This window comes from Alternaria triticimaculans (genome assembly GCF_023758025.1).
Source record: "Alternaria triticimaculans strain BMP 0046 chromosome Unknown scaffold_1, whole genome shotgun sequence".
Taxonomy (NCBI): domain Eukaryota; kingdom Fungi; phylum Ascomycota; class Dothideomycetes; order Pleosporales; family Pleosporaceae; genus Alternaria; species Alternaria triticimaculans.
In genome coordinates, this window is record NW_026055958.1 from 4,446,598 (window position 1) to 4,467,208 (window position 20,611).

Here is a 20,611-nt window from a genome sequence, read left to right on the forward strand (position 1 = left end):
GTCAGAACTTACCCTTGTCGGTCGGCACAACTCTTTTCCATTCGGGCTCAACACCGCTCGTAGATTCGATGCCCCTCAGGCGGTCGCGATAGAAGATGCGATAGCTGTCAAGCGCATACGCACCCATGCCCGGCAGGTGCGCAACCTCCCAGCCTTCTCTATCGTCGTCAGGCCCTAAGATCTCTCCTGGCTTGACATCTGCACCACATCCACGGTCAGGATAATGTAACCTCCTGTACCTTCGCTCTTTACACGGAGGAGCGGAAAGCCAGGCTTCAGCCAGTGCTATAAGGCGGGCCGCTCGAATCCGGTGGAGGCCTATGGGCTGCAACATTGTTGTCAGATCTTCGAGAGATGCGGTGGAGAGCTCATTTGGCGTTGGATAGGCTACGAGTAAACTGAAGAGCACTGGACGTGCCATTTGGCCCCGAGTCTGGTTCCATAGGATAGCTTGGACTACCAATGCATACAAGCTGTCGCACACACGCTCTTGAATGAGGCCATATTTTGCAGGCTGGAGCTCAAAAGGAAAACCGGGGGGTGTTGAGATGACGACTGGGTGGTCTTCGGTATCTACCCGGGTGGGCGTCCTTGCTGAAGGCTTGCGTGTTTTAGGTGCGGCATTGATCTTCCGCTTCGCTCGTGGAGTGTCAGAAATCGTTCGACGGCTTCGCAAAGTAACTGCCATAGTCAAGCATCAGGTTTATCGTTTGTATGGAGATCACTGAGCAGTCAGACATGCATCTCAACCGGCATACTTCTGGGAACCAGAGGCTCTGTGCGTGAAGCTCGCAGCCGGTTCCATGACGCTAATAGAAAGTCAATGATGCAACGCGTCATTGAAACACGGCGTCCAGCTAGATGGGCCCATTCTGACACTGAACGGAATATGCTTTACCATTTTTGTAGGGTGTTTCAAAAGAATAAAGGAGTTCCTGTCGAAACGCAGCTTCCCAGCGCAGAAGAAGAAGAATGAGGCTCCTGGCATGATAAGCCTCGTTCTTGGAAGCCGCCCCACCACCCGCGACCCACTCGGCAAGAGCCCGGCACCCATCGGAATCGATCAAACAGTCAACGCTCTATCCAATGTGACTCTCGAAAACCCTAACAACAAACAAATATGTCTTTTAATGACGACCTCGACGATGACGACACGCTCGTATCCAGCCCGCGCATCAAATACGAAGGCGAAGACACGAGCCCTACTACCGATCGCGAATTGAAGGCTTGGTATGCGTACCCAATCGCAGCCGAAGTCTTCGCTGTAGTCGCAGTCGGTACGTCATAGCCTTCTCTTCCACCCAGCCCACGCAACCACCACCATACACATGTATCGATTTTCGCGTCTTACTTACGAGTTCAAGGCGCTTTCCTCCCAGTCATCCTCGAGCAACTCGCACGAGAAAATGGCGTCTTCTTCTCCGATCACTCAAAGCCATGTGTCGATCATACCGCATCCGGAAAACTCCGGATACGCGACGATGCAGACCAGAAAGCCGGAGGAGACTCTGAGCAATGCATGGTGAGATATCTGGGGAGGGACATGTCGACGAGTAGTTTCGCCATGTACACGTTCTCTACGGCTGTATTACTTCAAGCAGTGGTCTTGATATGTTTCAGTTCCTTCGCCGATCATGGTAAGTCATGGTAGTCAATATCTCACATCTTTAACAAGGACTAACATATTGCCAAGGCCCATACCGCAAGAAGATGCTCATGTTCACATCGTACATGGGCTCACTAGCCAGCTGTCTTTTCATCTTCATCTCACCATCACTATACTACCTCGCTCCCATTCTAGTCATCGTCGGAGTTGCGAGTCTAGGCTGTTCATTCGTCCTGCTAAACGCATTTTTGCCACTGCTTGTCGCCAATCATCCAGATAACAATACGCTTGGGAAACCGTCATCTTCCGACTCCGCATCAGACGTCGAGCTGGAGTCACTGAACCCAGCCAATGGACCATCTTCCACGCACGCCCGCTTCGACCCCGATCGGTTGAAGCGAGATCTGGAACGAAGCGCGCAGATCTCTAGTAAAGGCGTGGGATATGGCTACATGGCCGCGGTCTTCGTCCAGATCCTTAGTATACTGATCATAGTTCTCTTCAACAAAACGGCTCTGTCGAAAACGTCGCCCAGTCTCTCCATCCGTATGATTCTATTAATGGTCGGTCTCTGGTGGGCTATATTCTCCATCCCAACACTGTTGTGGCTACGTCCAAGACCAGGTCCACCACTACCCACACAGACTACGCAGAGCTTTGCCGGAGGAAGGTCATCGTCAAAGATAAGAACGTTTTTGTTCTACACCTCCTTCTCCTTGCGCAGCTTCTACGGTACACTGCGAAGAGCCATAAAGTTACGGCAGACGCTCCTTTTCCTGATATCGTGGTTCCTGCTGTCGGATGCCGTGGCGACCATCTCTGGAACGGCTGTCCTCTTCGCACGCACCGAGTTGCACATGGGCACCATTGCTATCGCGCTGCTTTCCATCACATCTATCGGATCTGGCATCGTAGGCGCTTTTGCATGGCCGCATGTGCAACGGCGCTTCGCACTACAGCCCAAGACCGTACTACTGTGTTGTGTAGCGGGCATGGAGATCATCCCTCTCTATGGCTTACTCGGATACATACCCATGTTTAAGAGCTTGGGATTCATCGGTTTGCAGAAAGCATGGGAGATCTACCCCATTGCAGTCATTCATGGGATAGTCATGGGTGGGATATCTTCTTATGCGCGATCTGTCTACGCGCCTTTGATACCTGAGGGCAGTGAAGCGGCGTTCTTTGCGCTGTATGCTGTCACGGACAAAGGTAGCAGTGCATTCGGCCCAGCTCTTGTCGGGTTCATCGTTGATCAGGCGGCCACGATACGCCCGGCTTTCATCTTCCTGGCGGTCTTGGTGGTTTTGCCAGCACCGTTACTGTGGCGGTTGGATGTGGAAAAAGGGAGAGAAGATGCGCGCGCGATGGCAGACGGAGATGCCCAGGGACGTGGAACGTACGAGAGGGTTCGTGAAGAGTAATGAGCCGACTACTGAAGTCGGTGGGTATGATATTCATGTTCCGTAGATGCTAGTACGCCGCCCAATGCTGTCAACGCCAAAATGATAATGATCACACGCTTTAAGCCCTCTCTTCCATCTTCGGGCGCTTACCGTCCCGCTCGTGATCATCGCCGAACCTCTTCCTCTCGCCAAGTGGCTTCGCGTTTGCGCCAGAAGGGCCCTCTCTATCCCGATCCCTTCCGCCATAAGCATCAGGTCTGAATCTCTCGTCGACACCGAAATCGCCCTTGTCTCTCCGCGGCCGGTCATCACCGAAGTCACCCCATTTGCCGGTATCTTCGGTCTTCATGTCCCTATAGCGCGTCCGACCCTTTTTGCCCAGTTTCGTCATGTCTCTGATCTGCATGTACTCGGGAAGAATTTCGCGATTCGTCTCGTCTTCGAAGCGCGCGTTCATGAGGTTCCTTCGGTCCACGCCCAGTTCCTTGAGCTCGTCTGTGAAGAAGGCGCCCTTGTGGAAGTACTTCTGCATGTACTGCATTTGGCCACGGTCGCCCTTTTCTTCTTGTTGCTTTTCGATGAAGGCGCGGTCTTCGGCTTCGCGTTCGGCGGCGGATAAGTTGCGGCGGCGCTCGATCTCTGCGCGCTCTGCTTCGGCTTCTTCGATCGCGAGACGTTCGCGCTTAATGCGCTTGAGCTCGCGCAGCTTCCAGGCGGCATATTCGGCGTCGGGGTCAACACCGTCTGTGTCGTCGATGGCGTTGATGTCGGCGTCTTCCACGTCGTCATCCCAGTCTTTCTTGCCCGCTGCCTTTTCCGCTATGCGCTGCTCGACCTGCTCCTGTACAAGCGCTCTGTTTTGCTCCTGCCGCCGCGCTTCCTCTTCTGCCGCTATCTCCTCTGCTGATTTGACAGGTGCGACTTTGTTCCGCTCGTTCTTCTTCAGAAACACTGGGCGCAGTAGTTTCTTCGGTGCCTCTTCTTCGCTACTTGACTCCTCCTCAGAAGACTCTTCTTCACTGCCGCTGCCGCTTTCACTCCCGCTGCCATCTTCGCCGCCCTCCTCTTCCTCGCTTTCTGTTTCGAACTCGTCTTCTAGCGCCTTGCGCTCCGCCTCGGATTTCTGCCGCGATGCAAGTTTTGCTTTGAGCGCAGACTTGGGAAACGACGATGCGATGGGCGCGGGCTTTGGTTTCGCAAAAGGTTTTGGCTTTGGCTGTTCCTCCTCCGACTCTGATTCTGAGCTCGAGCGCTCTTCGGGTTCAGGTGCAGCTGTTGGTTTGCCAGCGAATTGGCGCGTTCGCACGGGTTGCGCGGTGAGTTTCTTGGATTTTGGTGGCGGCATAGTTACGGTTTGCAGAGGTGGGACGGAGTATAGAGGAAATGTGCAAACCTGGAGTGAACCGTGAACGCGCTGCCGCGGCTCTTGCAAGCGGCTTGGCGCGCGTAAGGCTGTACGACACACTTCGTACTGTACCAAGTTTCCCAAAATCACTCCGTGGGCAACAACCTACATGTGAACAAGTCTACGAACGACTGCAAACACTTTGCGCCCTTCTCATACATGATATATCTTAGTTTCACTGTCCTATAGCCGTCAGTTGCGTTGTTATTGATTTTATGCGCAAATAGACATTGTGTTTTGTCTTCCTAAAATGCTACTTACACATTTCCCGCCCACTCAGATCCCCCACCCCACTTAGGATCGTCAACCTATGCAGCTTTTAGGGATGGATTGATCGGTTCCATGCCATAGACTGGTAGTTCGTCTTAGGTTCTGGTACCAAATAATCTTAGACATCCAGGGAAGGATATGTACCTGGACTCACGCACCGAGCTTGAGCATGATGATATCTACCAAATTGTGTACTACCTGGATAGCATATGAACGTCCACTTAGAATATCTTATATCCAACTCATGAACCTACGCTCATTCTAAAGCTTTTAGAGTCAAATCCAACGGTTTCACGTGGATCTAAAACCTTGCAGAAATGATCAGGTGATCTCACAGTCGCCAGCAGGCGTCATATGAACCACAAGAGAAGGGGATTAACGATGTCATGTCGTTGAATGGCACTAGGAGAAATGTATAATGTAAGAGTGAGGTGGTTGTACTTTATTTTGGATTATACACCCTTTGAGGGATTGCTATTCTAATGCATTGATGCTTTGCACACAATAATCCTTGGACTCGGGCCTACGCAAGTCGGGCTCTCGGAACGCCATCATATCAAGCCCTGGAACACGAACACATAAAGTGTCGATCAGGCAAAAGACTACATATACAATAACGCCTGTTGATGCAGTGGTACTGTAAGGAAAGTGCTGATCAAATCTATTGATCAATGAGATGCTCACCGAAAGAACCACCCAATGCAATGCACGCTCGAACGCAGCAAATATCATGTCCTCTGGACTAAAGGATGGGCAATCAATGTAAGCCCAGAAAAATCGTAAAGTTGTTACACGAAGGTAATGAGTGGCCGTTCACCTGAATACAGGCTGTTGAGGAACAGGAAGTTGGTTGAACTGGTTGGTCTCAGGCCATGCACTCCGGTCCATGTATGGTAAGAGGCCAGAACGACGGTCAGTCATCGGTTGACCCAGAGGCTGATATTGCATTTGGTCGTATCTGATGTTCCTCGCAGGGTTGTGAATGGACGTCTGAGGTGGAGGCACAAGTAGTGTCTGCACGGTACGGACCGGTCGATAAGGAGACTGGCGCTGATTAAGGAAATGGGATGGCGATAATTGTCTCGATCCCGTTGCCGGGAAGGCGCCTACTGGAGAGGAACCTGCAGACTGAGGGTAGGGACTAATTTGACGAGACTGATCGGTAGAGGGCGTGTAGTTGTGGGCGTAAGGCGGTGGGGCCGACGATGTTGGTGTGCTAGTCGGTTGCTGCCATTGGACGGGCGGGGGGTACACCATGGCCATGGAGCGGCCACCGGGAACTGGTAGCGGAAGGTCTGACCAGTTCTTCATCTGGGCCGGCGGCATCTGCTGAGGTGGAGGTATCGAAAGACTTGGCAGAGGGGGCAAGCGATTCACGGATGGTGGTGGCTCGAATGACCTATTGACGGGCGTCTGCAGGGTCGGAATTGGAGGTGCATTGCTGTAGGGGCCGGGTGCAAATCCATGGGCCTGTCGCTTCATTGGGGGCTCGATACTGTAATCAGCGCTGCGTTTGCGTTGAATGGGTCCGAGTTCCGGAAGGGCGCCGATCGGGGATACGGTGGCCGACGTGGCCTGTGGTTGCAAAAGCGGGGTATTGGAGAATGCCATGTGGCTCGGTGAGTACATCATCGTAGTCGGTGGTGACGTTTGCTGCTGGGTTGGTGGTGAAGGAACAAAGTTCTGCGGGAGGCCTAGCATGTTCTGAGGACCGACTGGGCTTACAGCACCGGATGCCGGAATCTTGGATGCTCGATCGAAGAAGGTTCCGAACTTGCCCAGAATACCGTGCCACTCGTTCCACTTCTCCTTTGATGTGAAAAGACTGTATCGCATGTTGCTGAGGAATTCGACCTCCATGATGTGCACCTCCTGTACCGAAATACCCGAGACCTCGGCCCATGTCTTGTTCGTATACGTGTTGTCGTCGAGGAACTTGTTGCCGAGCATGAGAGCTACAGTCAATAGACGGTATTCGCTGCCAGGTTTTCCCTTGACTGTGGGGTTGGTCTGCTTGAGCCTGTAGATGAAAAGCAGTGCCAAGAGAATGACATTTTGGGCAACCTGTGTGGTCGTCAAGATGGTTGCTACCCACTTCCTGAAACCAGTTGTAGGATGTGCGTCGGGAACGAGCGGCTGCATCGGCTGGCGTGGTGAGGCGGTATCAAGTACTTGCTTGAGCGTGGCCGAGCTCTCGAACCAGAAGAGGCATGTCACCTGGATGGATGGTTAGTGGTTGCCGGTGAGATGATGGGGCCTGGAATTACCTCGGCTGCTAATTGAGGAAGACCCTCTTGTGGCGTGCTGATGGTCGGTGGAATCTTGAGGTTTGGTGATATGGTGTACTTCTTCCTCGGTGTCTGAGCCATCTCTTGTGCCTGTGGTTGTTGCCTTGGCGGGCTGGGACTTCTGGGAGCTGCTGATCTGGAGTTGCCGATTGCAGGCAGTTGGTAGCCGTACTGATGCCCTGCACCTTGGTTCGGCGGTAGTGAGACCACTCTCACTGCTGAGCCGGGAAGTTCTGGAGGTGTGAGGGGAGCTCGGGGGGCTTGCTCATAGCTGTGAGAGAGACTGGGGTAGGGAAGGTGCATCGTGGCGTCGAGCTTGGAGGAGCTGCGAGGTGCCGTGGCATACAGGTTGAAGGGAGGCTCCCGCGGCAGGGCGTGAGGCATTGGGCGAGGGAGCTGTAGCTCGAGCATGTGGACGGCAAGAGGATGGAGACGGTGAGGTGAGGTGAGTGGTGAAAGGCGGCGAGGTCAATGTAAGCAGGCGGTCATGTCCAGCAACTATTGTTTGCACGCTATCCTCTTCACTCAACCTTGGTTTGGCAGGAGGATGTCGACGACGGAGAGGTTGGCCTGTGGACGGGGAGCAGGAGCTAGGCCAATCAAAGCCAGGCTATATCCGGGACACGGCAACGACGCTTGCAACTAGACTTGTAGGAGGAGAGGGTTTGGCAAAGGAGAGTGCAGAGGGACACAATAAAGAGACGTCAGGCCCGGTGAGCGTCCTGGCCGTGTGGTGCTATACCGGGAGCGGCTTGGTGTTGGGTGTGGGTAATGGTGGTGAGTGATTGTGACTGTAGGGAGGCGGATTGTCGGGGGCCCGCACGCTGGCATGGCAGACATGGCTTGGGGCCGTTGGATTTGAATAAAACATAGGTAATTCACACACACGGAGTCGTGAAGGCTCGGAAGGTTCCAGGCAGGAGCGAGCAGGGTAGGAGGAACGCCCCAAGAGGCTGATCCAGGACCCAGAAGGAGAAGCCGCGCTCTGACATCAACCGCGCCTGGAAGGAGCTAGGGGCGCACGGCCGCCAGCACAAAGCAACCGCGACCGGGGGTTCGCCGCGAGGGCAGGAGCGACCGACGCGACTAGCAGCCAAGCCGCGCGGGCTAATTACTGCTACTACAACAAGTCCAGCACGAGCGTCGTGAATAATCCATCCCTGCGCCAAACCACCCCAGCACCAGCTGCGCCGCGCGATACAGCCTCAGCACTCCCGCGCGCGCTGATTGGGCGGCGGCCCCTCAGGCGATGCATGGTGCGCGTCCAGAGGGGCTTCAGCCATGATTCCCCCCACCACACACGACCTTGCCCAGTGCGCACTGCGACAGTGGGACACCATCCGGCCACAAACGAAGAAACGATAGCGCTGGTGGGCCTCATCAACTCGCTGCAGCCTACATGGTAGGCCTGCTGCCTCCACGGAGCGCTGCCGTCTCAGACACGACGACTGATCAGAGATGGTGAGATCCCTTGCGCATCGCGGCCAGCTGCACCGGCCAAGGCGGAGCACCCACCACGAATGGTGGCCGCAGACGGCACCTCCAAACGCTGCCAGCAGCAGCAGGAATTGCCGTAAGCGGCAGACCTCCATCACGATCCATGAGACGACCGGTAATCGCCAGTGACGACCCCCAGCCTGGGCGGTCTGGAAGGGCACTATACGCGTGCAGCGTCCCGCCCATGCCGTGTTTGACCACCTGCTGCCCGCTTGCCGCCCTCAGGCATCTAAAAAGCATCTGCTGCAAGCGCACGCATAGCAAATGGCGAGACTCAGTGTGGCAGACTGGACGGCGCCGCTGTGCTGCCAGACTGCAAGCGACACGAACCAGTCGCCCAGCCAGCCCGCCCTAGTTAGCCAAATCGCCGTCTTACCTTTCCCTAAGCATGCTCTATATCCGAGCCCGAACCCTGTCCAACGCGAAGCTTCCCATGCTGAAGTTTGCGCGAGCGCTGCTGATCAGCAATCCTCTTTTTTTTGCAGATGATTTTGCTGAATGACTTCCAATCATGTGGAGCCCGACCGCTGCAGCCCTCGGTTCCGATGCTTCCGGCGAATGGCAAGTATGAGGCACCCCGACGCTAGACACAGTGTTGTTATTGAGACCGGCCGGCGACGTGTTGCGTGCACTCCAAGTTGAGGCAATCTGCACTGCAGAACCGCCTTTGCAACGCCCCTGACGAAACACGATTTCGGGTATTGCGCGCGCCTCAGTTGCTGCATTCCATCACCTTGCGCGTCCATCAGGCCGGCCATAGCTGTTGCGGGGGCCTGCGGCTTGCTGGGTGCATCCACCTGTCCCGGACGCCTGTGTTGCAAGTCTTGCAAATCTTGCAATCCGCGTCCAGTTCCAAGGTTGCCTTTGCTGACCCGTCCAGCTAGCACCGGCGTCGTGAAGCATGATTGCTTATCGAGTCGCTTGCTTGGCCAGCAGCGCTAACCGTGAAACCGTGACGGAATTACACATGGCCAGAGCAGCAAGGGATACGCAGCCCGTAATCTATCGATAGCACTGAGCAGAGTCTGTGCCGCCGGTGATCCTGCTTCGCAATGCAATGAGGTTGTTGTTGGAACGGTGGAGCTTAGCAAAGCGAGCGCCGTCATACGTACAGTACATGAGCAGGGGTGTGGGTCGTGCTCGGTCCGTCGTCACTTTCTGCAAAAAAAGATGCCCACGTAATCACCTCTGTTAACACATGGATGGCGATTGCTTGCAACCACCCGGCATGGATGCATTCCACATGCTGGTTAGCCCTCCACCGCCCGTCAAACTACTCCTATAGCATCGGTACGATGTCGGTGTGAGGGGCGACATCTCAAACACGCCCCTTCGTTGCTCCATGCCAACGGGAGGCTCGGGATGCCTGGACGACTCGGCTGGCGATTCGCTGATGCGCGTGATACGACCGCCCAAAGTCCTCCACGGCGCTGCAATAGTCATGGCTCTATCGAAACTAACTTCGCCGCTGTGCATCATCGCCTGCAGTGCCCGTATGTCCAGAATCCACGTTCGACAGCGATCCCGTCTGACCGAGCGTCCTGACCGTCGTGTGGAGATGAATGGTGACTATTTTGGCGCAGAAAGGGCAATAGCTCCTTCCACGGAAGGCTGGGGGGCGTAGTACGGAGAGGACGGACGATACTCGGCACCGCTTTCCTCACCATTACACGATTATACGAGCCCCAACGACTCGTTACCGTCCTGCCCAGCCTATACCATTCACGGCACATCTATTAGCTTGGCCATGGCGCGCTGAGACGTACCGCGCTTCCACCACGCGTACATTACACCATGCATCATCTATCGTCGATTGACTCCATCGTTTGCCTTTCAACAACTGACCCTGCCGAGCAGTGCAGCTCCATGGATGTGCCTCTAGTGCATTTCATCATGCGCAGCAACCTGGCCACAAGACGTTTGCGAAAACCACTCAGCCGAGACCAGCATATATGGTTGGCGCCAGCTTGAGCACGCAAGTCCTTGGCTGGCGCGCGATATGGCAGACTTTTTTTTACCATGCTCTCACGACCCTGTGCCCGAACGGTCGCGATCACGAAGTGCGATGGATGCAGCTTGGCTACGGCTCATTAATTCCGGTCTGCGACCGGCCTTAGCGGCCCAGCTGCAAAAGCAGAACGCGATAGACGCACACACTGCAACAAGTCTTATGCCGACTCAGGATCTTGTACCTCTTTGCCACACGAGTCCAGTGGGTCGAGTTTAGCCTTTCGACACGGCTTGCGGCGTCCTCAGATCCATATCCAGTTCCCCGCTCTCTTGTGCTGAAAGAAGTAGGTCAGACGGTTCCCAACGAATGAGCACTGCGCAACCCCACGCTCTAGAGCGAGCACGCCGTAATCAACCAGCGACCCAACCTCAAGGCCTCCGTACCCGGAATATGGATCCCTTGCTATGCCTAGACGTGATCCTCTCGACATTTACCAAGGTGTATTGTGACGCAACCACTTTGCACTCGGGCTGCAATACCGCTCGTCTGACAGTGTTACAGCATGCTGACCGGGCCAGGACGTAATGCGGGAAGATAGGCTCTATCCAAGGGGTACCGATACTTGCTACTTCCCACCGGAGATTGAATGTGAATATGTACAAGGGCGTTGGTACCGATCCACGAGGCCATACTAGTCTGCCCGATGCACAGCTGACCCGTATCATCATCTATCCCGCGGCTGACACTGTCATGAAGGACAACAAGTCCCGTATGCGTTACGCCACAAGCTTCATTAACACATTAGCGAAGCCACTCACGCGCCAGTCAGCCAACCAACTTTGTGTGACCAAGTTGCACCTTATTATTACACCCCATGCTACCAAAGTATCATGCAGGAGGCTCCATCTATTTGCGCCAAAGACAATGCTTCCGAGGTCGGTAAACCCTCGCTATCTTTTCCAAATACAATACGTCAAACTAGCTCGCCAAGCTCAGGCTCTTCTTTACTTTATTGCCGGGCGAAACTCCTTCAAAGGCAAACGACATGCAATTCGTCGGCTGCCTAGCGCTCGATTCGCACAACGATGTTCCAGCTTGGACATCTGGCGGTGCTTTCGACGCACGCGGCGAGTCATCGTGCCACCATCATGCAACAACCAACAAAGGCAACCGGCTAACACACTCCACACCTCCTTCCGTGCTCAGAAGCAACTCTGGATTGCCGTTCGAGGGGCCGATTGCAGCTAACCCTCTCAGACAATGCGGACGAACTCTGCGTACAGGACGCACCTGCCGGAACGGATCCCAGGCCGCGCTTGCCCGTCTAGGTGCTGCAGTACATCGCTCAACACATACGGTTCAGCTGTCTTTGGAAAAGCGACGCATCGCTTCTTCACCTCAACGCGAGACATCCTCTGCACCACGTGCATGTCACCGAGCGGATTAGGACACCTTGGCTTGCGCCACTATGTGCAATCACAGTAGTGCGCGCTCTCCGGATCGACCTGTCGAGTTCTCGCTGCGCATCCCAAAGTGACTACTCAGCCTTGTGCAGGGACAAAGGGAAATGGGGGCAGGCAAGAACGCCGCACGCAGCCGTTGACCCAAAGGATCCGTAAGACGTGCAGACAGTCTCACCGGCTCGCACAAGCGGAGTGCCGACCAACTGGATGATATGCTGATTGCGGACACGTCGCGGGGATTGACCACCGACACGAAGGCTTTTCATGTGCATCATCACCTTCCATCGTTCGTCTCTCACTGCAGCTACTAGTGTTGTGGCATGCTTTCAAAGGGATCACCTTCCCCGACTGCACTGCCTGACAGGTTCGGACTCCACACAGCTTATATCCCTGCCGGCGTCCATCTATTAATCATGGCTTCATTGGACGACAACTCCCTGGTGCAAAAACGGAGATGCCATGGCACGCATGTTACTCGGTCGGGATTCCCGGGTTCCAACATAACAGGCATTGTCGTCGCCGATGGGTTCGAGATTGGGCTCCGCTATGTGAAAACGACCGTTGCCTGGGCCAGGAAGCTCTTCGATTCGGTCGTGTCGTAAGAATAAAGTGCATCTTGGAAGCATGTCTGATACATTTGATGTTGGTGTGCTAATGCAGTAAGATCCAGAACATCCTCACATCACGCTTCTCATTCGTTCGGGACCACATCTTGAAAGATACAGGTAACAAAATGAGAGGACTCTCGTATATCAGAGAAGGACACAGCCCAAGAAGGAAGGTAGCAGAATGCGTATGTGGTACAAGTCCATGTACACTGTGCTAAATACTAGTCAGCTTCACCCATCCATCTTTCCGTGAACACAGCTGCACCACTCTAGTCAGACACATAGTCCCATATATCCAAACTTTTCACACCAGTTTCCACACATGATGATGCATCAGCGACTTTCCAAAGATACTTACTCAGGTCACCTCATGCACTAACAACCGTCTCCACCACATGACCATCATCTCAGATCTAACAAGAACCCCCATGTCTCAGCGCAAATAGCATGCTCGAGCCACGTCGCAAATTCGAGCGACGGTCGTGCCATGGAAAGGGTGCGACATGCTTCATATGACTGCGATAGTAGTAGATGTTTGAAACGGGCATCGCATTGGCACCGATGGTGACGTTTGCTTCACTAACAAACACACCGCCACGATTCTTGGGCTTGGTCTGGATCTGCGCATAGATACTGACGTCTTTGTTGTTCGTGTTGACGTTTGACTATCTAGCTCTGCATTCGGCGTTGCTGCGCAAGAGCTGATGCCGAGTTGCACAGCCACGGCCTTAGGTTGCCCACCGGATGACGACCTCTTTCTCACGATGGCTCAGCCCCTCAATTACACACATGTGGCGGGGAAACAACGTGTTGGTCAGCAAGGTAGGCGTCCAGGTCATCCTTGATGTTATGTTCATGACGGATATGAGTCAATTCATGGCTGAGCACTGTGGGCTCACGTCTTGTAGTGGTATATTCGCGGGACCAACTGATCGTTATACACATAGTATGATACATGCTCCAACACCCCTCTCTAGAACAGCTTGTTATCCGCACTGGCCTTGGCCGCGTCTCTCCTCGCGCTCTGCTTCTTCCTGTCCTTTGCCTCGCCGGGCGGCTTGAAGAACAAAGACGGGCTCTCGCCATCCTTCATCGTGTAGTTCAAGTATCCTCTATGCGCTGGATCGCGGTAGTACTCGATGTCCTTTCTTGCCGTCGCATCAGGCAGCCTGTACTTGTATTTTGACCCGATCTGTTTCATGACAGCAACCATAGCCTCCTTCTTCTTTTCTTCGGCGGCCGTCTGGAGCGCGGTGATAATGGGAGATGGGATCTTGGCGGCTGCGGAGCGAGCAGTGAGAGAGACGAGGTCTGGTGAGGCTTGGATAGAGATGGTGGGGTGTGAGTCGCCGCGGAGGACGCGCTTGATAGACGTGGGAGAGTAGAAGCGTGTTGTCACGCTGCCGCCGAGGGCTTCAATGCGTGCGATAGCGTCGGCAGAGGCGCGTGAGACGACGATGTGGATGGGTGTGGTCAATTGCTCTGGATTCTACGGCCACAATTAGCATTCGCGTAGCCATCATTGGTTGGTCTTCTCATACCCTCGCGAGCAGCTTAACGCCATGCCTCTTGACACCGTGCAGACACCTCGACTTGGCCAATTCCTTCATTGTGATGGGCTTCTTCGGGTCCAACCTCCCCTGGTCAATCCAGCTCTGTATCCGGTCCAGGTTTATGGGTGACATCTCGACCTTGAACGGGTTGTACTTCCCCCGCCCTCGCTCGGGGTTGGTAATCCATTGTGGTGTCTGACCTCCCTCGAAGCCCGCGGGGACTTTGCCGTGTGCATGCTGACCCTTCTGACCGCGTCCACCAGTCTTTCCCTTTCCCGAGGCGGGACCGCGACCTCGTCGGATCTTTTTATTGTAGGCGCCTGCGTTGTCGGAGAGCGAGGAAAGAATGGATGCGCATCTCTGCTGGGCGGGCACAAGGAGGGGGGCGACCGATGTCGCTGCGGGTGCTCTCGAGCATATGAATAGAAGAGATGAGGCGGCTCGGACCGCTCTTAGCCGTGGTGGCATGGCTGTGGATGGCTATCTTCCTGCTGGCGACGAGCTCGTCGGTGTTGAGCGAATGCGAAGATTCGATGATGAGTAAGCGGCCATGTCCGCGGGATCTAGCCTCATGCGGATGTTAACTTGTGCAACCACGCCGCATCTCCAATCGCTCCTCAACTCCACGCGTCAAAATAGTCTTCCAGCTCCCTCGCTTCAGCTCGTGCTAGAGACTGGCTGGAACCTTGTCTGAAATCAGCGAAAACCTCATTTTAAGGTCTATGACCGTAGATGAACCTTGACAATGGTTCGTCTTTTCCCGCCTCAGGGTGCAGGTGAGTTGACGACTACATCGAATTTTGCACACCAAATAGGTTCTCACTAATGAAAAGGTCTACATCCTGCTACTCCCAAGACAGAAGAACCTGGTGTTGCAAATACTGCCACTGCATTGGTCTTATTAGGGCCAACAGCGGCAGCGACTCTGCTTCTGGGCCGGATGATCATCAGACGCCCTTTGCTGACTTTGCCGACGAAATCTGCGTACTTTGTTACCAGAGCAGGCTTTTATTCTCTTGCTCTTGCTGCGCCTCTGGCAGCTTGGTTGACGCACTGGGAAAGTCAGATCAGAAGAAGCATCCTTCATTATGAAGGAATCAATATCCCAAAATCTCAGATATGGCAAAGCAGTCAGGGGTTTACGAGGGATGATTCTAATATTATTGGTGGAATAGGAGGTATGCTCCTTTCTTTCAGAATGAGGAGCTTACGGAGTCTCTCCATTGGACATCGCCTACTTGGTCGGCTCGGAGCCTTCTCGACTGGATTCTCGACTCCGCTCCTTGTGTCCGATATAACAGTATCGGTATCGGGAACATACCTTCAGGAGCGATCTGCACAAAGATCTCATTACGAGAAGGCTGTGGCATTGCGTAAACTCAACAACGACCCTAACTTCATCCAATCTTTACCCCCCAGGTCCCTACTCCCAGAGCGAATTTGGAAGAAGACTGCTCGAGCTGAACGGGTGGCAATGTCATTCGACTCTCTGACTGATGAGGAGAAGGCCTTGTTGCAGCCTACTATGGTATTCAGCTGGCTGGACACTTCGACCTACAATAGTATTAACAAGACTCCGGGGGGCGCCATACCTATGGACTGGAAATATCCAGAGGATGCATCAGCGGCAGAGAAGCGGGAGTATGTGCTCAAAGAGCTTCAGTTCGTTGCGAATATGCTCAAGCCATATGCACACAATACCAGCTTTGCGCTCCAAAGGAAGCCCATTCCGCGTCACGAAAGCTTTGATGTAGAATACGCTTCCTTGACTAGGACATTGGTCACTCTGATGTATGGGATGCTTATACCAGAAGAAGGAAAGCCTGAGCCGCGGATGTACATTCATGATTGCTTAAGCATAATTGATGCAGAGAAAGGGGAAGATCACGTTCCGGTGGAGACTCTCGATTGCCTGCGCACGCTCAAGACGTTTTTCGAGACGAGGAACCAGCCTGAGTATGTTGCGGGAATTGACAAACTCGTACGGGAATGTGAACGGCGTGCTGCAAAGAATAAGGAAGCCAGGAGTGGTCGAAATACAATTGAGGGGTGAAACAAAGGAAGACAAGTCGTTGAAGACCCTCGCGCTTTGTTACAGGCAGCCGATGTTCAGAAGAATCAAAAAATTTAGTTATCTAGACTAAGCTTGCTCAATTTAGATGTTCGCTGGCGGATGTGATACATAGAAGACTGATGTAATCAGGCTGCGAACTGCACTCATCACACATGCCCTAGCATCGTTTGAGCAGTGAATGTACGATGTCTAATGCTACCCTTCACTACTGTGATGCGCACGAGATCAACTCACATCCGACCCTTCCCTAGAGCTACTCGCAATGTCCATTCTCTCGTCGTTGATCGTAGCCACCACTGGAAGATACTCTCCAACAATAACTATCGCGAACACAGGTACGTATACCCACGATCGCACACCACATAAACCCTATACCCCACAGTCTACTCAACCAGTAATAGAATTATACCAACGCCCACACAACAACCGCGATGTCTGGAAACAACGCCCCCGAAGATTGGCGCAAAGTCACAGGTATCGGCCACGGCAAGGACTGGGGCGCGCCAACCGTGTACCCCAAGAATGGGACTGCCTGGGGAAAGGCATTGAACCCATCAACCGACAACAACAACACCAACAACGACAAGGCTTCGCCTGCTACACCTGCAAAGGGCTTGAACGCCGCGGCTCCGTCCTTTACTCCTGGTGGAGGCACTGCGAAGAAGTAGTGGGTGAGTCTATAGTAGGAGAGACTTGACTACGACAAGGGCTGACGATTAGACAAGAGGAAACGGCGTAGATGGTGGCCGAGAATACGACATCTACGCAACAGGAACGTGAAGTATGGATGTTGCAACGTAGACTCTTAGGTGACTGTTCCGGTGCACAATTGGAGGATGATGTGCTTACGTTCTCGTCAAACATTGGTATACAACAATAGATCAACAACGTGGCAAGCGTTCGGTGAACGAAGGATACCATGAGTGCATCTACGTACAATACCAGAATTGGACTTGCCAGCGGTACATACATTCACCATATCTTCCTATAAAGCTTCCTGTGCTCTTGCTAACAAGCCTCGCATAACACATCTTCCTGCACATAACAAAAACCACTCTACAACAACAACACCAGAAAAACATGAGCAACAACCCCTTCTACAACAACGACCCTTTCAACGTCACCGGCCTCGGCCACGGCGCAGACTGGGGCACCAGACGCCCCTACGACGCTCGCTCCCACTCGGCCTGGGGCCCAGGCAGCGGCAGTCTCCAAAGCTCATCCATTCCTTACCATACCTCCTCAGACATGCGATACTTGGGTCCGTACATGTCATATCCTTTGGATCCGGACTCGCCGCGCGGAGGCTCTTGGTATGGCCCGTATGGGGGAGCGCGATGGGGCGGAGGCGGTCGGAATGTAAGGTCTCCGTCTCCACCCCGAGGCCCGGGGTACTATGATGATTTTGAAGAATATGGGGGAGAGCAATATGGTGGAGGTGGTTGGGGTGGGCGGGAGAGGTCGGGGTCTCCACCGCGAGGCGAGGGTTACTATGATGATTTCGATGAGTGGTGGTAGATGATGGTTCCCGTTGGGGAATGCATACATCATGGTCTGATGTGTAGTACTCTTATGTTAGCCAGAATTGTACCATCACGGTGATAATTGCAGAATCCACCGTGTCAATCATGTCTTCGGGTCACCCAATGACGGCTGATGGCAAAAACATGCTATGTTGTTGAACGTAAATGTCGACCATTCCCGGCACCTACTGATATCATAATTGCCCCGGTGGAGACCTGGTGTTGCAGGATGCAAAGAAACTCTGTCAAAAGCCCCGTTGGAAACGAATTGAGGGATGTTGGTACCGACATCTCATGGAGATATGTTGGCTGCGTAAGCTTGCGGATGTCACTTCTTAAATCCATGTACTTAAGCTTCTAAACGCCGAGGCATTCGTTCAACGCCGTCGTAATCCATCGGCCAAGATCTTGTCATGCAGTGGGTTGAGCCTGCGGTTGCCTGTAACAGCAAATCCTATAGGACGCCTAAACCCAGCTTACAAATATCCTCTTGGCAGAGCCTTCGCGATAATGTGATGCTCGACGGCTGTTGTCGTCATGAGAGGGAAGTTCTGGAGTGACCATGCCACGTAGGCTGAATATAAGAGGTAGCCGCACATCAGATCGAAAGACCGTATCGTACTTCGCCTCGAATAGCTCGCGGGATTTCCAGTCTGATCTCCGACAAGACCACTATGTCGCATCTCCATTACTTCGACTATCCCGGCTTCGGCGAGCGATCAAAACGGGATTTGAACTACAGCCAAGCGGTCCGCATCGACAACCGCATCGAGGTATCCGGCCAAGGTACGTCGCCCACCGTGTATAGACTATCCGATGTTGACCATATCCAGGCGGCTGGGATCGTACAACCGAGGAGTATCCAGAAGATCTTTCGAAGGAGGTTGACCAAGCTTTCGACAATGTTGAACATGCTATTCGTCAGGCTGGTGGGGAGGGCTGGGACCAGGTCTACAAGACGCGTATCTACGTTACCGTACCGATTGACGAGATTGCGGAGCCGATCATCCGGAATATGAAGGAAATATGCAAGAAGCATGGGCCTCTCATGACGGTGGTGCAAGTCGTGGCTTTGTATAAGACGATGAAGATTGAGATAGAAGCGAAGGCGCACTTGGGTTGACTTGTGCAGTAACCTTGGAAGCTTGGAGCGCCTTTCCTTCCTGGTAGAAATTCAGCGTATTTGAAGAAAGTTACATACGTGAAGAACATAAAGCCCATAAGATGTGGGATGTGTATGTGAACGGCGCGCAAAGAGAGAGTCAGTGTCTCGTACTCCCTGTGGTACCAGTACGTCATCGTCATTGTGGCTGCCCGCTAAGTGGGGCCATGACTGAGCCACAGATTACAACGATCACTCCAGGTAGCCTCTCTCTTCCAGTCTCGACGACGACCGAGACGCCACTAGAGTAGCATCGGCAAATGAGAAGAGCTCCTTGTTCATCCATCGCGGCGTTGCAGATGCCAGAGAGCTTTCCGCGGCCATTCACCCGCCTGCTCGTGCGCCACGGAAGTCGTCATCGCCATCCTTGACGACTATCGCGACTCCTTCTCCACGCGACAATGCCAAATCGATTCCGGAGCAAGCTGGAGAATGCTGGAAGAAAGACGGGCAACTGCCTACGGACAGTGGTATGGCAGACATCCAAATGCCTCATGTGGACAGTTTGCGCGCCTTGCATCTGTTGCTTGCTAGTATTTCTGAGCCCTGGTCGACATGGAAGAAGACGAAATCTCTCGCACGAAATAGTACTACCAACGATGCCTACGCCTCGCAGACGCGCACTTTCCATGTCAGGGGACTTACAAGAGGACCAAAAGACGCAGGCTCAGCCTCGCTCAGCGCTTCTGAGCAAACTACCGTTGGAGATTCGGCGCATGATCTATGAGATGGCTCTGGGAGAACAGACAATACATGCTTCAGTTTTGGACGGAAAACTATTGACGCGAAGGTGCACACTTCGAAACTGCCTTTGCTATATGCCTTGTTCGCCTGGTCAGAAGCTGCAATTGGCACTCCCTCTTCTAAGAACGTGTCGGCAGATGTAAGTTGAGTCAGATACAATTGTAATCGCACATTCGCTACCAGTACAAGACTAACATACAATTGCTCTTAGCTATTCTGAAAGTATCGAATATCTCTACAAAAGCAACGAGTTCTTCATGTCCACGGACTTGGAAGACTTTCCAACAGCAGGCTATCTCTGCTACTTCTTTCAACCCCAACGTATCGTGCAAATCAGCAATCTCAACATCGAATGGGATCTTGATCGCAATCAATACTTCCAGGTCAACCTGATGCCGGCGCATCACCGAGTTGAGTGGTACAGATTGTGGGATGGGCTTAGTAAGATGACTGGTCTCAAGAAACTGCACATCAAGTTGTACTTCTGTCTCGACCTCTGGCAGGGGTGCTATGGGGAGTTCTGGGAACAGAACAGCAAGGAGATTTTGCAGCCTGTCAGGAAAATCACGGCCCCAAGAGACTTTGTCATCACTCTTCCGAATTGGCGATGCTCGACTGATATCGATATCGGCGAATCCAACTGCGTCTTTCAACTACCAGAGAGGGACGACCAGGAAAGTAGCGCGTCCTGACGCGTCCAGGGACGATTCTCGGACGATCCTAATCACAAGGCCGGCAGCTTCTCGGGAATGGCTGTGGAGTATTACGGATGCTCATAAGACATATGGGGCTTCTCCAAACTCAAGCCGAGCGGATACAACGACCTCGCAAAGGCCAATCGGATCAACGATGGGCCAAAGTCACCGCCTGGTCGGAGTACAAGACTCTAAGAAGCAAAACGCAGCCAAGCACAACATGACGGTGACGCACAGGAACCATGCACCTAAGCTCCCACCAGCGGCTTGAACAGGTCTTGCTCCGCCCGCTGTGCCGGCGCGCGTATCTTATCGCATCGTTGATCAACGTGACAGGCGGCGTGGACTTGGCAGCTTGGCGATCTA

The 20,611-nt window shown here is 53.5% G+C and overlaps 6 protein-coding genes across 6 annotated transcripts; 3 read left to right on the top strand and 3 right to left on the bottom strand.

The window, feature by feature from the left end:
* Nucleotides 1–1,120: 1,120 nt before the first annotated feature.
* J4E78_001471 (uncharacterized protein) lies at nucleotides 1,121–3,030 on the top strand (the record flags this gene model as incomplete). Its single annotated transcript, XM_049362130.1, has 3 exons — nucleotides 1,121–1,277; nucleotides 1,365–1,637; nucleotides 1,694–3,030. The coding sequence occupies 3 exons, from the start codon at nucleotides 1,121–1,123 to the stop codon at nucleotides 3,028–3,030; spliced, it is 1,767 nt and encodes a 588-aa protein (XP_049227413.1).
* Nucleotides 3,031–3,130: 100 nt separating this feature from the next.
* On the bottom strand, nucleotides 3,131–4,357 carry J4E78_001472 (uncharacterized protein; the record flags this gene model as incomplete). Its single annotated transcript, XM_049362131.1, has 1 exon — nucleotides 3,131–4,357. One exon carries the CDS (start codon nucleotides 4,355–4,357, stop codon nucleotides 3,131–3,133), a length of 1,227 nt encoding a protein of 408 aa, XP_049227414.1.
* A 1,143-nt stretch (nucleotides 4,358–5,500) lies between these two features.
* Nucleotides 5,501–7,359, bottom strand: J4E78_001473 (uncharacterized protein; the record flags this gene model as incomplete). The annotated part of the gene is made up of 2 exons (XM_049362132.1): nucleotides 5,501–6,904; nucleotides 6,955–7,359. The coding sequence occupies 2 exons, from the start codon at nucleotides 7,357–7,359 to the stop codon at nucleotides 5,501–5,503; spliced, it is 1,809 nt and encodes a 602-aa protein (XP_049227415.1).
* Nucleotides 7,360–13,467: 6,108 nt separating this feature from the next.
* Nucleotides 13,468–14,515, bottom strand: J4E78_001474 (uncharacterized protein; the record flags this gene model as incomplete). The annotated part of the gene is made up of 2 exons (XM_049362133.1): nucleotides 13,468–13,983; nucleotides 14,036–14,515. The coding sequence occupies 2 exons, from the start codon at nucleotides 14,513–14,515 to the stop codon at nucleotides 13,468–13,470; spliced, it is 996 nt and encodes a 331-aa protein (XP_049227416.1).
* Nucleotides 14,516–18,318: 3,803 nt separating this feature from the next.
* On the top strand, nucleotides 18,319–18,767 carry J4E78_001475 (uncharacterized protein; the record flags this gene model as incomplete). The annotated part of the gene is made up of 2 exons (XM_049362134.1): nucleotides 18,319–18,430; nucleotides 18,478–18,767. 2 exons carry the CDS (start codon nucleotides 18,319–18,321, stop codon nucleotides 18,765–18,767), a joined length of 402 nt encoding a protein of 133 aa, XP_049227417.1.
* Nucleotides 18,768–19,624: 857 nt separating this feature from the next.
* On the top strand, nucleotides 19,625–20,242 carry J4E78_001476 (uncharacterized protein; the record flags this gene model as incomplete). Its single annotated transcript, XM_049362135.1, has 2 exons — nucleotides 19,625–19,689; nucleotides 19,762–20,242. The coding sequence occupies 2 exons, from the start codon at nucleotides 19,625–19,627 to the stop codon at nucleotides 20,240–20,242; spliced, it is 546 nt and encodes a 181-aa protein (XP_049227418.1).
* Between the last annotated feature and the right edge of the window lie 369 nt (nucleotides 20,243–20,611).